The 14,533-nt window shown below is 38.5% G+C and overlaps 1 protein-coding gene across 1 annotated transcript; it reads left to right on the top strand.

The window, feature by feature from the left end:
* The first annotated feature begins 1,273 nt into the window (after positions 1 to 1,273).
* LOC119657230 (pupal cuticle protein Edg-78E-like) lies at positions 1,274 to 1,989 on the top strand. The gene is made up of 2 exons (XM_038064042.1): positions 1,274 to 1,432; positions 1,523 to 1,989. Exons 1-2 carry the CDS (start codon positions 1,421 to 1,423, stop codon positions 1,907 to 1,909), a joined length of 399 nt encoding a protein of 132 aa, XP_037919970.1. The 5' UTR covers positions 1,274 to 1,420; the 3' UTR covers positions 1,910 to 1,989.
* The last annotated feature ends 12,544 nt before the right edge of the window (positions 1,990 to 14,533 follow it).

Genomic DNA, 14,533 nt, shown 5'->3' with positions numbered 1-14,533 from the left:
CTTTTACACCGACAACTTCTGCTCATCCCACTTTTCAAAACCCACCCATCCGCAGCGCCAATCCTAGCTTCCTTTCCCAAATCCCTCCCGCATGCTCTTCATCCAATTCACATCCTAGCTCCTCCCCCTTCCGTTTTTACTTACACTTCAACGTGTGGAGATTTTTTTCGACTTCTTCCTTCTTTAATTTTGTGTCTTGGAAAATAATATTTAAAAGCAACATGGCTTTGACGGAATTTTTTATCTGGCACAATTTAAGGTGTAACGGTGGTAAAATTATATTTTGCGGATCGAATTTTTCCTGCAATAAATTTATTTCGAAAAGGCCAATCATTTTGTCTGACAGACTCCATTACTGTTTACCGAAGGTAAAGATGATTTTATATTACCGATATGAAGTAAAACAGTTTTTATATTATATTAAGATGAATTGATGTCATGTTATAAAAAAATAACAGTAATTTTCGTGATTTGAGAGTTCTTAAAACGGCATTAGTGATCTAAATTGGGGATAATTTTTTTCTTCAGAAGCACAAAATAAGCCTACAATATCCAAAAAACATGTGGGTTCCACTTTTTATCTTGATTACTCACTGAGAATCGAAAATAATGCAAGTATGCTGTATTAAAATATTCCAATACCGGTCTTCCAATATCCAATATCACAAATGTAACAAAAATGATTAGAAGTTAATTTACCCTCGCTGTAAGACGTTTTATCAAAAATAAAATAATAAATTTTGTGAACCAATCACAAAGAAGCAATATAAAATCCAAAATGTTAATATAATAAGAAAATAAGTATTTCACCAAAAGTATATACGTAAAAAAGTTGAAATATGTAAACCGGTGTAATTGTTTCCAGTCAAGGACTCTTACAACCTAAAAGCTCTTAATGCATCGTCTCCAAAAACTAATGCTTCTTGATACTTGCAATATTCTTTGGCGTTCCTAAAACCAACTTTAAATTCAAATAAACAAGTACAAAAAAGAATTAGTTTGGCACTTAAAGTAAATATATTTTTTTATTGATTATTTTTTAACCAATTTAGATTCAAATTTTCATTATTATGCAATATAAATTTAGGTTAAGAGTTGAATTAAACACAAAAGATCATCACAAATGAATTCATAAGTGCAGTGGTACGTTAAATAGGTTAAATTTGGTAATGAAATCGAGAATATGTTAACTCTGATAAACAGAATAATAATAAATTCGAAATGGAGCCTTTCATCAATTTTTTTCTTCAAAAAAAAAAAATCGACCACTCTACCGGGCATGTCAATAGACATTATCAAACTGCAAAAAAAACTATTCAAATTTTTGATATAAAAGGCATGGTCACTGATACAATCTATATCACTTTCATAGAAGCATCAATTCAGTGTCTCAGCGCTTTCAAGCAACTTAAGAGCCAACATGTTCAAATTCGTAAGTAGCTATGCAGACTATGAATAACAGATAATATTGATTTATATAAGATAAAATTGATTTATATCATTTTCTGTTTGTCTTCCGCAGGTAGTTCTCGCCGTTGTAATTGGATTAGCATCTGCCCAACATGGTAATCCTGAAGCTTTAGCTGAAATCCGCAGTTTTGGCAGTGACATCAGTCCCGATGGTTCATACCAATGGTCATTCGACACCAGCAACGGCATTGCTGCTCAAGAACAAGGTGTAGGTAGTGTGAAAGCCGCTGGTGCTTCTTCCTACACTTCCCCAGAAGGAATTCCAATTCAACTTACCTACACTGCTGATGAAAATGGTTTCCACCCAGAAGGTGCTCATCTTCCAGTCCCACCACCAATTCCAGAGGCCATTATCAGGTCTTTGCAATGGAATGCCGCTCATCCAGAAGAGGAACGTGAATACATTCAAGGACCAGGAGCTGCCTACAAACGCTCTTAAATTAGGGACACTTAAAGCTAATCTGTGGTAGTATTAAGCCCTTATAAATAGTCTTTTTTATAAAAAAAAAATTTAATTAATTTGTTGTTTGATTTTTGAATTGAGAACGAACTGGCCTTTTGCATATCGATTCACTTTATTCATTTGATTCGCTTTATTCAGAAGAGCTACATATTCGTATAGGTAAAATGAAAAGCAATTAATGCTTGGTTGTAAGAAAAAATCTAAGTCGACTATACATATGTGCAAATGTTGTTACATATGTATGCAAGCAACTGTCCATAATTTTCAGTTTTATAAGCGGTAAATGTAGCTTTTACTCCTAAAAATATATAGATATGTGTGTGCTATCATCATCATCAGCGACGCAATAATCGGTATCCGGTCTAGGCCTGCCCTAATAAGGAACTCCAGATATCCCGGTTTTACGCCGAGGTCCACCGATTCGATATCCCTAAAAGCTGTCTGGCATCCTGACCTACGTCATCGCTCCATCTCAGGCAGAGTCTGCCTCGTCTTCTTTTTCTACCATAAAAATTGCCTTTAAAGACTTTTCTGGCTGGATCTTCCTCATCCATACGGATTGAGTGACCCGTCCACGGCAACCTATTTAGCCGGATTTTATCGTGCATCCTCATATAGGGGGCCAAAGATTCTTCGGAGGATTCTTCTATCGAACATGGTCAAGAGTTCGCAATTTTTCTTGCCAACAACGCAAGTCTCCGAGGAATACATGAGGATTGGCATGATCATTGTCTTGTACAGGAAGAGCTTTGACCCTATGGTTGACGGTTTTTAAGGTTTTGTGTAAACACAAAACCTTATTAAAATCGGTTTACCGTCTCTCTGTCTGTCTGTCTGTCTGTCTGTCTGTCTGTCCGTCTGTCTGTCTGTCTGTCTGTCTGTCTGTCCGTCACACGCATTTTTCTCGGAAACGGTTATAGCGATTGACACCAAATTTGGTAGAAAGATGGGAACTGTGAACGCTCACGCATACAGTGAGTTACATCCTTGTACGTCGAATTTAAGGGGGGGTCCCCATACATGCAAAAGGGGGGTGTAAATTTTTTTTGCATCAAATATACTCATGTGGGGTATCAAATTAAAGCTCTCGGTTAGTACTTTTCGAAGCCGGTCTTAGTTTTGACATTTGTTGGAAAGGTGGGGAGTGCGGGGGGTTGAAAGTGACCATTCCTTTAAGGGGGCCATTCTCAGAAACTACTCAACCGAAAAATCTGAAAAAAATCAGGAGGCTGCCACTATATGGTGCCTGGGCTCCGAAATACCTTCCATACTGATATCTGTACAAATAAAGTTAATAATAGTATATTACCATAATTTTTAGTAATTGGCTGCAAAACCCCCCTTAAGTTTACGTTAGCACCGCAATAATATAGGCTATAACATAGAGCATGATCTCACCAAGTTTGGTTGAAATAGCACTATTACTAACAAAGTTATAATACGTCAAAGTTGTCGCTTCCTTGCAAATTCAAGACTATGAATGTCAATATCATCCGAAAGTGAATATTCTCACATAATATATGCATTTATTACGTGCTACGTACTAAGAAATACACAAAACCTTTCGTACCTGAAGCGCCCAGCTTCCGGTTTCCCGACTTGTTGAAAGCTCAAAACAGAAAGAAGTATACTCCCCTCCCTCTCCGCTGTTTTTACTCGGAAAAGTTAAGTGGTAGCAGACGCGGTGTCGGACTGTTACAACTACCCCAAGGTACGCACCAACACCGAATTTCAGTATAGAGAAGGACACTTCCTATGGAAAATTACACAGGATAGAATTCCTAAGGTGACGTTCTAATTATGATGGTTTATCAGAACGCCAATGTGAGTACACCTCGTTTGGGCATGCGATCAAGAGGCACTATCTTGTAGATGATAATAGTAACGGTGAAAGATATGTTTCTGCAGAAACCGCAAATAGCTTTCGCTACCATATACCGCACGAAAGAGGTTTCCAGTAGTCTAATCTTTTAATGGTTCTGTAAAAGACATTAACGGTAGGTTTTATATCCATGATGATGAGCGGATGAACACGTAGAAGGTACATTTCACCAAGATTCTGCATCATATAGCATCTGGCAAAGTTCCATCGCTTTGATTTGAACTGTGCTTCCAAACAGAAGCGAAATGATTTTTGCCGGTAAGGGTGCAATTCCAGTAGTCCTTATTTTTATTTCCACTCGTTCGTATATGTTGAGAATCCGAGATCTCTCCCAACGAGGAAGGTAAAAGGGGATGATCGTTATGATTCCAATGAAGAGCACTTGTCTTGAGATTGACACCGGAAAGTGTCTTTATGAGCTTCCTCCCGTCACGAGGACATTCGCTAAAATCGACGTGAAATGTATCAAGGAATACTTCGAAAGCTTGATCGACAGAGACTTGGCTAGTGTCCGCTCTAAATCCTCTTGTAGCAACCAGAATTTAGACCACTGTCTCATCAGTTCCTTGTCACCCCGAGATAGTATCTCAGAGGAATCTTAGTTTAAAGCGCAGTCCGTCAGAGTTGCATTTTGTAAACGATCCTTTTTCTTCTCGTTATCGGTGGTACATCAGAAGAACGATGTCTTGGTTAGAGCGCGTGGAAGCATTCAAAGAACTCTGTCATCTTTCCTCAAACACGATTAAACCGATGAAATCTGTTTGCTCTCTCATCAACTGATGAACATTGATCAAATAGCTCCGAATTTTAAAAAGGAGACAAATTTAGTAGGACTGAAAATGTGGAAATACCAAAATTTAAATCTAATGGGTTATCGCAATTTGCGTTAATGAGGAAAACTTCTTAGGCGTCGGAGGGTTTGTATTACAGTCGACTTTATGTCGTTTGGCATATCAATAGCTCCAAATCCAGTTTACCTGTTTTGTCCGAAATGTAGTTTGCACGCTAATATTCTTTTGCGCCACTATGTGAAAATAGTATGTCCTAAGTGACCACCACTGTTACTTGGAAGTTCTAACTCATGTCTGCGTCATGTTTTGGTGGTGACCCGGCCTAAAGCAATAGCAAATGGAAGAAGGGTTCAGGCGTCTCAGACAATTGAGGGGGCTGTTAAGCACACCGTTAGAAGCTGATAGTGATGACGCCTAGGAGTGGTTCACACACTATGCCTTGTAATGGCATATATATTCTTGAAACAAAATTTGTGGAGACCACCCTGAGACGGAGGTTTTATGCTCAGTATATTCCACAACAGTATCATCTTTGCAAATTAACAAAACGGAATAAATAATATCTGACAGGTGCGGGGGTTGAATACCGGCCTAACAATCTCTTTACCCCGGGTCCAAATACCGGGCCCATTTATCACTTGCACAGCATTAAATGTGATAATAATGTAACGGAAACAATCTCATTCAAAATTGAGACTCTGTGGATGTCCGAAACTCCTACTACTATATACATACGGAAAAAAACTCCTGGTCATGCTACTTCCAAAGCAACAGCAGAGCCAAGGCGGCATTTCACTTGCGCCTCATCTCTCATCAAGGAAATGCGTAATCAGGACTTCACCAGTTCTTAACCAAAACAAATTTATTTCTTATTTTCAACTTTTTTTAGTTAATGGTAAAGCTGATTGAGTTATTCGGAAATAAATTAAAGTGTACAGATTCAAAATAATGTAACTACAATATTTTAATTGTGACCTTCTCTGTGCTTTTTAACTATGCCCAACTTTCGTGGTAAAGGCATATGCTATTGAAAGAAGATGATTCTCTATGCAGAATAAACTCATAGCGCAAATATGAGCCTCGTACAAAAGGATGAAATGACAAAATTTGCATGTAATGTACTTTTTATAGATAAATATAGATCCAGGATAAAATTTTCCGCATTGCCTACAACTACAGCTGTCAGATTTCCTGACAGTAATATCACCAACTGACTTTCGTAAAGAAGATTATCATTGGTATAGGTACAAAAATATTTGTGCTCCGTTGCAAGGAGTGGTTGTACCTAGCAACGGAATGGAAGAATGCTGCTTACTGGGCAATATAACAATTTCAAAAAAGACAGACATCCGAACTCCGTCGACCGGAGAAACTACTTCTCAGACTGAAGAAAGAAGCCTAGAAAAAGCACACAGTCTGTGAGTTCCAGAAGTTCGAAATTTTACCTATAAATCAACAGGATGAAGCCATGTATACTTTGACGCGAATCCTGCCAATACAAAGAAACGGTCCATGCAATTCATCGGCTACTAATCCGGCCCTTTCATTTCATACCCCCCCCCCCCGCCCCCACCCATATATTCGATGAAAAAAAATTGCACACCCGTTTTGCATGTGTGGAAACACACGAGGGGTTTTACAATTCCCAACTTTCCACCAAATTTCGTATCAGTCAGAGTAATCGTTTCTGCCAAAATAGGTCTGACAGACAGAAGGAAGGATAGACAGACAATAAATCGATTTTGATAAGGTTTTGCTTCACATAAAACCTTAAAAAGGACTAAGATTTTGTTTAAGAATCGAGGGATTCCTAAGTCCGCCATCCACTTAATGGCGGACCAGACCAGGTGGAAAGCAACATGCTTTCTCGGTTGTAGGCCCCGGACGACTGACAGTTTTGCTCAGACTAGAGGCATCTCACTAGAAGCTGCGTACCTCCACTCTGTAAGCATCATAACTGAAAGTATTTGCAGGTATTGATTCGTCCTTTATATATATATTCGCAAACGCTACATGATTTGGAATTATAACCAAGCCAGAAACAGTCTTGCGCAGGCCTAAGCCTGGCCGAAACGAACGTTTCATTGTTTGCGGATTGAGTGGGCCCTGAGTGTAATTGCACTTGGAGACAAAACCTTTCCTTTTGGAGAGCAATGTGGTTGAAAGTGGTTACAGGTCCCATGGCATCTGCTGGGTTGCTTCGGCCAAAAACGAAACCGCCAATCATCCTCTTTTAAAATTTTCGATTCGTAGCCCAAGAAAGAAGGTCCATGGACATATAAGTAACAAGTTCATAGACTTAACAGCTGGCAATAATAACATAGTCGAGGTATAACTTTACACAGCCATGAGAGAATTCGGTATTCCGACCAAATGTACAAGCAGCTGACTAGTCTTGACCCTAGTCTTTTATCATTACCAATCGCCTAAAACAAGGGGGGCTTTGTTATGCATCCCATTTGAGGTTTCGTGTAAAACAAAACAAATCAGTTTACTGTCTTTTTATCCGTCCGTCGGTCTGTTACACCCGTTGTCTCAGAAACGGTTACTCCTATTAATACGAAATTTGGTAGAAAGGTGAAATCTGTAAATCCCATTGTATCTTGTGAGTAACATAATTCCACGTTGAGTTTAAAGGGGAGGAGTGTAACACTTTTTTCAAGTATAGTCATGTGAGTATAGTCATGTGGGGTACCAAAGGAAAAGTTCGAGCGCAAAGAGGAAGTGCGGGGATTCGAAAGGAGTCAGTTACTTCGAGGACCCGTTCCTAGAAACTGCCCAACCTAAATATCTAAAAAAATATGATGGTTCATGCGCCTGGTATCTATGCCTCAAAATACTCTACATACCGATACCTGTTTAAATAAAGTTCATGATGGTATATTACCATATCCATTATAAGTATATTTTTATCATCAGCTCCCGCAGTAATAATGGCTATCCTTTAGAGCACGATACTACTAAGTTTGTCACTAACAAACTAAAATGAATGGCCAGATAAACTAAATGCATAAACGTCACAAGCTAGGTACAGGGCTTCTTACTTAGACCGGGGAGAACGAACCGGTATAGATTATACGTACCATAGGTGTGACCAAAGCACTATGTTCCATTTAGGAGATATTGGCAACCATATATACATATATATAAAACTCAATTAAACCCCAGAAACTAATTACACTAAAGCACTTTTCCAAGCGGGAATCAAATTTTATATTGCCAAATTATATTTCAGGAACTAAATTGAATATCAATTTGATAGTGCAAGTGCAAGTGCGAGAGTCTCCTGTACAAATAAAACAGTCGCTCTTGCAAAATTCCAGATTTTCATTCGCCGTGTTTTAAAATAAATTTGATCTCGGAAAATTAAATTAGATGAAAAATCGAAAATTGCCACAACTACAACAGACAAAATGAAAATCAGACTGATCAATGTATAGATAGTTCTATTTTTTCTGCTCCATTGTCTGCTAATGATTCATTCAAAATAATGCAACATCCACGAAAGTCATTCATGAAAATTATCTAACAATAATCATTAAAATTCATCAAAAATATTTCATTTCACACTTAACGCCTACGGCGAACATAGATGCCCATCTCACTTTTTGCAATCCTTGGCTCGATAAAATTTCGAAATTATGAATATTAAGTGCATCAAGCAGAAGTTTAAAAAAAATTTTCGTTTTACTACCGTAAGCTATGACATCTGTTACCTACTAGGCAAACTTTAAGATGAGTATCTTTTCTGGCTATAGCTTTCTTGAACATGCGTTTCAAAAAAGTTTTAGTAGTATTAAATACTATTCTTAAGTCTGTAAAAAAAAGATTTCTAATATTTTTTGCGGTGTGAAAACTTTTTGAAAAAGTAAGTACAGTGGAATATTTCAGATTTATTTGCCAACTTCATTTTTTTCCAGAATAATGTTCTTTATGAATGAATTAATAACAAAAGTCAATACTAATTTCGAAAAAAATATTAAGAGAAAAGAAAAGCTGAAACGGTTTTATTGGACACATTTAAATAAAAACCGATTTGATTTTATCACTGTGAGAATAAAACAAGTCGGAATACTGGAAGTGAGGCGCTCCAGGTAGGTGTTCACCCTAACATATGTCAAGAACTTTCTATGCGCATTTTCCAATTCGTACATAGCTAAAAATTCAAAACATTTCTTCATATATTTCCAAACTTCAAAATATATTTACTTATTAATTACAATTAATCAAAAGTATCTCAATATTTCCTCCTTACTACGCGCACAAAAGCATACGTGCATATATTTATACATATAATTGAATACCATTGATACTAACTTATATACATATCCATCTTAATTGGACACTGCCCGGAAATTTCATACAAATATACATGGTCTGGCTCGAGTAATTGATACTGATACACAAATATGATAACTCAAAAAGGAAGACTAAGATGTTCCCTTGTAATCCGCTGCTCATATGTGTTCATTTTATTTCATGATGACGTCATACGCGTCTTATCAAAATGCAATAAATTCACGTGAAATAGCAAATTTGGACCATCTATAACTTTGCTAATAACAGACGGATTTACTTCAACCTTTTCAGAATGATGTCCTGTCCTACCGTTTATTCTGATGCCCAGTTTTGTATTTCTGGGATGAACTTAATAAGGCTTTCTAGGTTAATTTTAATTTAATTATTAATTTATATTATTATTCACTTTATTTGAGGAGATATCGAAATAGTTCCTTAATTTACTATAGTTCTTTTTAAAAAAGAAAACTTTCCAATTTAACAATAAAATTTCATTTATTTTAAGGTAGCAAACACGTGTTTGGGACACAACATGTGTCCTTCTTCAGTTCTTATTTTGTAATTACACAAAACCATAAAAAAACTCTAATAGGCCGCAGTGGACTTCGGGGAGTGTCGCCTTAAATCTCTCACAGAAATAGTCGATTGACTAGATACAACAAACGGAGTGTGCCAAATAATCGTTAATTCAAGAAATAGATAAATAATCTCTTTTATTCTCAACAAAAAGTCAAGAGGAACCATTATTACTTACAAATAAAAATAAATATTCTAAGCCTAATGAGAATAATCTTGGTCATTATAAACGTTTCCGAAATCGTGGCATAGAGTGGAGAGGAAAATGATTGCTAACAAGTATTTACCCCAAGACCTGAATGAGTAGGATAATCAGGCCAAAATAAGGTATATTTTATCAGTCACCATTATTGAAGTTAAGTCAAGTAGAGCTTTAGAAATGTATGGACTTGATAGAATCTAAGAGGGTTATTCAAAACAAAACGAACTTTATTGAACAATCCCTTCAAAATCATCCAGACAACATTCATCTGTTAATGTAAAATTGCAATTTTGCGTACTTTGATTATCTAATGTAGCTCTCTAGAAATCAGTATGAAATTGTGAAAAAGTAAGTGAACTTAGAAGCTTTCCGTTTTCCTTTCATATAGTTTTTTGGCAATGTGTGGAAAAAATTAAGATTAATGGTGGTCGGAACAGTAATAAAACGACGACCTTAAACGGGTTTCCTCTATTCTAGGTTATATTTCGGGCATTTAATCAAATTTCCAGAGTAGTAGTCGGTCCAATTACGTTCATCCTCCGCCCGTTTACAAACACATTCCAGGTGAGCCAGAAATTTATGTTTGCATGCTTCCTTCAACTATAGTCATTAACACTCACCTATACATTTAGAACGCTGGAATTGCCAATTGGTAGTTTCACCACAAAAGAAAGCAGATTCGCATATTGGCTCGAGCTTTTCCTGCAAGGTGGAACTAACCTCTACTCGGCAAGATTGGGGCGTGAGTTCAGCGAGTTCAGCAGCAGATCTAATTCTCTACTCCATTTTGATTTTTTTTTTTGCATTTCGAGTATTTTTTGCAGAAAAAAATATCTGGCCATATGTCTCCTCCATTCCATCCATTTCGTAGTTCACCAGCGGTACAGCTCTAATTCTTACCAAGTACTAGCAATATGAAATATTGGAAATTAGTCCGGCCATCTGCTCATCAAGGACTAGGAACCAAGAATTGCAGAGAATGCCTTGACATACTCCCTCGAACGACTTTCCTTTAGATATCAGTGTTTTTTGTTCTCGTCAGCCCAGCCCTAATGGACTTAATTTCGTGATATAGTCACTAAAATTTCCCAATTGTATGCAGGTAAGACTGAAAATACGTGTATCTGGGTTAGGTAATAGTCGACTGAACCATGGCCGCATATCTTTGATGAGATACGCAGTCATCTGCCCTTCCATTCAGTTTACCACCATAGCTGCCATACGCGTACGGACTCACTCTTCACGAGCGGTGGCCTCTTTCTTTCTCTCGCCTTTCCTGTGGTATATACGCTCAGCATGGAGATCGGAATAACTCCCTCCATCACCATTACTGCTGGCTCCAAATTGATACAATAGACGGGCGCATCTCGTGAAGCCCTTCGCTCTTGTACTTGCGCTGGACGTTTGCATAACATCTCCTTAGTGATAGAGCCAGTCCATAATTCTGAACCGTAAAAAAGGAGGGACTGACCCGCACTTAACAACAAATGATGCCCACTAGATAAGGGAACTCCAACATTGGACATCAGCAAGCAAATCGTTCTTGCTGCTTGAGTCGTAGAAGACTATCGTAAGAGACATTTCAACGATCCGAACTAGCGACAGTTCGATGAGCCGCCCCAGTGTAACCTTGATTTTACGCTGTCCTTCCCAGGGCTCGTAGAATAGGGTGCGGTACTTTAAATAATCTCTCAATATCCACAAAAAGGCGTAAAATATAAGAACGACGTTACAGCGCCTCAAGCATATGGCGTTTCCTGCATCCAGTGTCACAAGGAGCACAGCCCGCCGACAATGGAGCCAGGCTTGCCCGAATGATTTTCTCAACCAATTTCCCTTCTGTGTCCAACATACTAAGACGAGGTACGATGATGACATCTCGGGGTTGCCTTTACCTTTACTGCCAAATATGCGTTGAATGCGCTGAGTAGCAAGTGCGACTTATACTTCGATACAAGTTTAAGCGCTTTGCTGAGAATGCCACCCGGTCCGGTTATTTTATTGTTCTTCATGAACAGGACCGTTTCTTTCAGTCCTTTCACAGTGAAGAATATGTATTGCCCAGCCCTCCCCCCTCCCTTTCATCAGCAGCGTCAATTCGGATGGAGTCGACAGGATAGTCCTACCTGCAGAATTTCTCCCCTCTTCACTGATTCCGGGGAACAGGGTGACTGACCGCCACTGAGTATTATGGTAACCAACTCACTGTCGCTGACTAGCTCCTGCAAACAGCATGTTTTTCATTGATTTCATGGTGGCACGGCCGCAGAAAAAAAAATTGGCCTCAAGGTCATACGGATCTGAGGTGAAAGTTAGACGGGCCACCATATTATCATTTTTTTTTAATGGAGGTCCTTTTCCGGTCCACAACAAAACCCCGGGGGTAATCCTCCCTTCTCGTCACTCTCCACTTTCTTTTTCACTTTCTTATATTCTGCAGGTCCAAATATAACCCTATCGTCAGGCATAGTACCATGGCGTCGCTATGTCGGAGTGCTATCGATATTTAGGACAGTAAATCCCATCCTGGAGAAATCTCCAAAATTTTTGTATCACGACAATCTGGCTGCGTTCCGGCTCCGGCGTTGAAGTTTCCTCCAATTTAAACTTCACCGTCCGTGTTTCGAAACTGGTCCTACAAGGGGCTGAAACGTAGATGTATCTCCTTTCGATGTCAGGTAAGCGCTGAAAAACGTTACTTCCTCACAGTGAACTCAAACCAAGCCATATTCTCGGCCATTGCCCTGCATTAGCATATTAACAGTATCCCAAACCCATATCGGTATACCATGACGGTGATCTCTTACCTCGATTGTGCTCAGCTCTCTTTGCTTGCACCATCTGTCCCTGAGATCGTGAGCAGTTGCATGTTTGCTGGCAGGATCTGGATCGTGCTGCTTGACTTTTCACGTTTCTTAACATGTCATCAAAACCATAGCAACGAACGGAACCATAAGCCGTTTGTTCTTTCTACAAATCGCGATCCTTGCAAAGAACACAGTATTTTTCCTAGCCGGAAACCTTCGCTTTATGGCCGGGTTCACCAAGCTTGTAACACAAAGTGCATCTGTCCTGCTACAATCAATAAGGTGGAGGAGTTATTGGTTTTCCGTGCTGCAAGAAGCTTCTTTATGGAGAGTTAAGCAGCCTGAAATCCAAAAACGGCATGAAGAGGGTGGACTAAAATATCTTCCCAGAAGTGATGATCCGATTATTGGAAAAGAGAAAGAGATGTAGTCCAAGGTTGGTGTAACAGTTGCTCAGTACGGTCTGAAGACCTCTATTAAGATGCAGACCTCAGTTGGCTCTAAACGCAAAGTTGAGTACTTTAGACGCATCTTTAGCCTTGTATCTGATATGATCGGCATGGTCCCTTATTGTCAACGAAAACGTCATCTCCTTACCTAAGTGGATGAAATCTCTTCATTTTCTAGCAAAATTTGTAAAATATTCTGTTCGCTAGCTCGATTCACCGGTTGCGACGACAGTCGAATCGTTGGCAAACAGGAAAGTGTGCACCTTGGCTGTGCAGCACCGCACATTTAGGGCCCCACATTGGGTGCCTTTATATGAAATAGTTAAGCAGAGGGAGTATCCAATATTAGCAGCGAAGTTTACTGGAGCTATTGGAAAGGGAAATTTGTGTGTGAACGAAACAGTTTTTGGTTGTGTTAAATTCAATGTTAATAGCAGTCAACTTCGCTATTCTCGCTTCTCTTCACGGTAACGTTCAATTTACTATAATATTTATAATTAGCAGCAAGAAAGTACTCTATGCTTAAAGTATAATATTTAAAAGAATGTGGAAGGGGGAGTAATGCACTATAAATATGTAAGTTGCTCGAAAGTAAGAAGTTCCAATTCTAAAAAGAACATTTACTTCTATTTACTTTTAAATAACTAAATATGCAGCTAAGCTGTGGTTACTTTGGAGAAATTACCACTATTTCATGATGCAATCTTAGCTAGGCATTATAATATTATGATAGCTAATTCAGTACAACTATGCTTACAAAAACTTCCAATTCCATCTTCTTGCAAAATGTCAAACTCGTGCCTAGGATCTATATATTATTATCTATATTTCTAAACTAGTAGCTATTTATGAAGTCAGGCGAGATATCTAGAGCAAACCGGTACTTGGCAATTCTGTGCATCTTTCTCAGGTTATTGCACTAGCAAACCTGTTCAACAGAATTAAATTCACCGCAATTTACCTTTCAATTTCATAATTGGATGGAATTATTGCATTTCCATAAGAAATATATACAAGCCGATAAGGTGTAAATAATACTGCCCTTCAAAGTTATTTGGTTGAACTCTTCCTCTTTACTAATTACACCGGTTCCCCATAAAAGATAATTAACGCTTTTATAACGAAGACAATATTAACCTTCCGTACTTCGAACCGCATCTGAATAGTGATTAACATTTGCCTTATAATACCTCCGTGGGTAATGTTCAGTGGCAAGGTAAGCATCATTCTCCGATAACAAAGAAATATCTCTAGAAATGCCTACAGGTTTGGTATTTACAGCAAAACCCAGCCCAAAGCTCCATTTCCTCATAATTCAAGCATTTTAATCAGATCCTTATCACCAGCGTATATTGTCAAGCGGAAACCAAAAATACGTGTCTCACTTGCTTGCAGCTGAAGACTAAACTCCACCAAGAACCATCTTCGAAAACATACCTGGGTACTAAAGAAATGCCACCTGATAACAGGCCATGCTGGAAATGAGTGATCAATGCAAATTATTGGGACCGTGGATACTGCGGCCCAGATACATTTGAATAAATTAATTCACTAATTTTATGCAAGCGCCCGGCGTATGACAAACGAGACGCTT

The sequence above is a fragment of the Hermetia illucens genome, chromosome 5 (genome assembly GCF_905115235.1).
Source record: "Hermetia illucens chromosome 5, iHerIll2.2.curated.20191125, whole genome shotgun sequence".
NCBI classification, from domain to species: Eukaryota; Metazoa; Arthropoda; class Insecta; order Diptera; family Stratiomyidae; genus Hermetia; species Hermetia illucens.
This window is presented reverse-complemented; position numbering and strand designations above follow the sequence as displayed.